This window comes from Pygoscelis adeliae, unplaced genomic scaffold (assembly GCF_000699105.1).
Source record: "Pygoscelis adeliae isolate BGI_AS28 unplaced genomic scaffold, ASM69910v1 Scaffold25, whole genome shotgun sequence".
Taxonomy (NCBI): domain Eukaryota; kingdom Metazoa; phylum Chordata; class Aves; order Sphenisciformes; family Spheniscidae; genus Pygoscelis; species Pygoscelis adeliae.
The window spans coordinates 996,691-998,401 of record NW_008824808.1 but is presented as its reverse complement, the minus strand read 5'-3'; the positions used below and the strand labels follow the sequence as shown (position 1 = coordinate 998,401).

The following is a 1,711-nucleotide window of genomic DNA, read 5'->3' as shown; positions in this document are numbered from 1 at the left end:
TGCCCCCGTGACTTTGTCCCACACAGACACATCTGCAAAAGAAAAATTATCTCCTGTTTTTTCACTTTTTAGTGGGTTCTTACTGCAGCACCAGTCCCTTGTCCTGGGAGCCCAAATTCTGCATCTTCTACAATGGGGCACAAGTGCTTACCACTTTCCCCCAGGCTGTCTGCTCCTTTCTGAGGGTTTGACCTCTGCTGCTCTTCTTTCATGCAACGCTTGTGCATCTTTCCTCTGGTTGTTGGTTGTTCTTGGCCACTTAGACCCTCTAACTGCTGTGACACCAGTGCGTTTCTGTCCCTCTTCCTCAGACTCACAGCTCCTTTGTTAGACTCTGGATACTGTGTACGCAGTTCTAGCAAGGCAGAGCTACCCCTCCCTCTGGGTCCTTGTAGTTTTGGTTTCATCAAAGATGTCCCGCCTTTCTTGCTGAAGCATCTCTTTCCTTTCTCCTGTGTCCCTGGCTTTCTTGATCCAATTAAAGAACACCCATCCAACTTCTCTTGCACATCTACCTCTTCCTGAGGTTTTGGTTCAGACAAGGATACCTGAGTCCCCAAATTATTCTTAAGATCTGGGATTTGCGTCTTCAGCATTGTTACGGAATCAGTGCTTTTCATTTCAGTACTACGTGTGCCCTCTCTGGGTTGCAGCACCTCTGGTTCTGGCAAACAGGAAATGCCATGTCTCTTTGTGCTCTCAAATTCCTCCTCTGAGGATGGGATTTGTAATTCTATTTCCATAAAGGAATATTTGCCTTTTTTTCTTGAGCTCCCTGAACTCTCCTGGAAACCTGAGAGGTTCAGTCCTGAGCTACGTTCTTTTCTTTCAATCCCTGCTGGGAATTTATTTTGCAAAGCAGTTCCTGAGAAAAACAGCTGTTCACCTTGTCCTGTCCCTCTCCTTACAGTCTCTTCCCAGTTGGTTGCTGCCTGCCAATCTTCACATACAGCAGTGTCTGAAATTGGCAAAGCTACACCCTTGTTGCTTCTGGCAGCCCTCCTGCACTGTACCCCCTTGGTTTTTTTACCTGGGAGTCTCTGGCTACTCTCACCTTGCTCCTTCTGCTTGGGCACAAGAGGAGCAAATTGCTCACAGGAAACGCCGGAGAGCATGGCAGGTGGCAGACAGAAAGATAAGGGCTGCTCAGGTTTTCTCTTTGGTGCCAGATGATGACTCTGCTTGACTACCACCTTCTTCCGTGGCTCACATCCTACCCCTGCACCCGGAGAGCTTGGGCTGGTGACCATCCTGTCAGCCGACTTCACCTCACTGGCAGTTACCACTTTCCCTGACCTTAACTGCGGCATCATAGGAGCCTAGAGACGGCAACAAAATCCACAAAATCCACTCACCGGTGCACCTTTAACAGCACCCCAGCTAGACCGGCACCCAAAGCAAGCACAGGCCCAACCAGGAGGGGAGCACAACCTCCCTCAGGCTACCGCCTCAGGGGTCACCCCGGGGGAGCCCAGCCTGACAGAAAGCAAGCCCAGGCCACCTGGGGAAAGCCCACGGCCACCAGCGAGCCCCCACCACGGCCCCCCCCAAGCCCGGAGCAGCCCCTCACCGCGGAGGGGGGAGGAGGAAGCAGCCCCACACCTCCCCCGCCTCAAAGACCGCGCCGCGGCCGCCTATGCAACGCAGCCCCCTGCCTCCCGCGCCACCCCCACGGCCACAGCAGCCGCCCACGCCACCCTCCCTCTCCCCT

The 1,711-nt window shown here is 53.5% G+C and overlaps 1 protein-coding gene across 1 annotated transcript in view; it reads right to left on the bottom strand.

Moving 5' to 3' along the window:
- The window catches only part of TOPAZ1 (testis and ovary specific PAZ domain containing 1), a 43,393-nt gene extending 42,083 nt beyond the window's left edge, over window positions 1-1,310 (bottom strand). Inside the window, exon 1 of the mRNA XM_009324204.1 lies at window positions 1,055-1,310. Coding sequence (XP_009322479.1) covers window positions 1,055-1,310 — 256 coding nt within the window. The remainder of the gene's footprint in view (window positions 1-1,054) is intronic.
- Window positions 1,311-1,711: the final 401 nt, after the last annotated feature.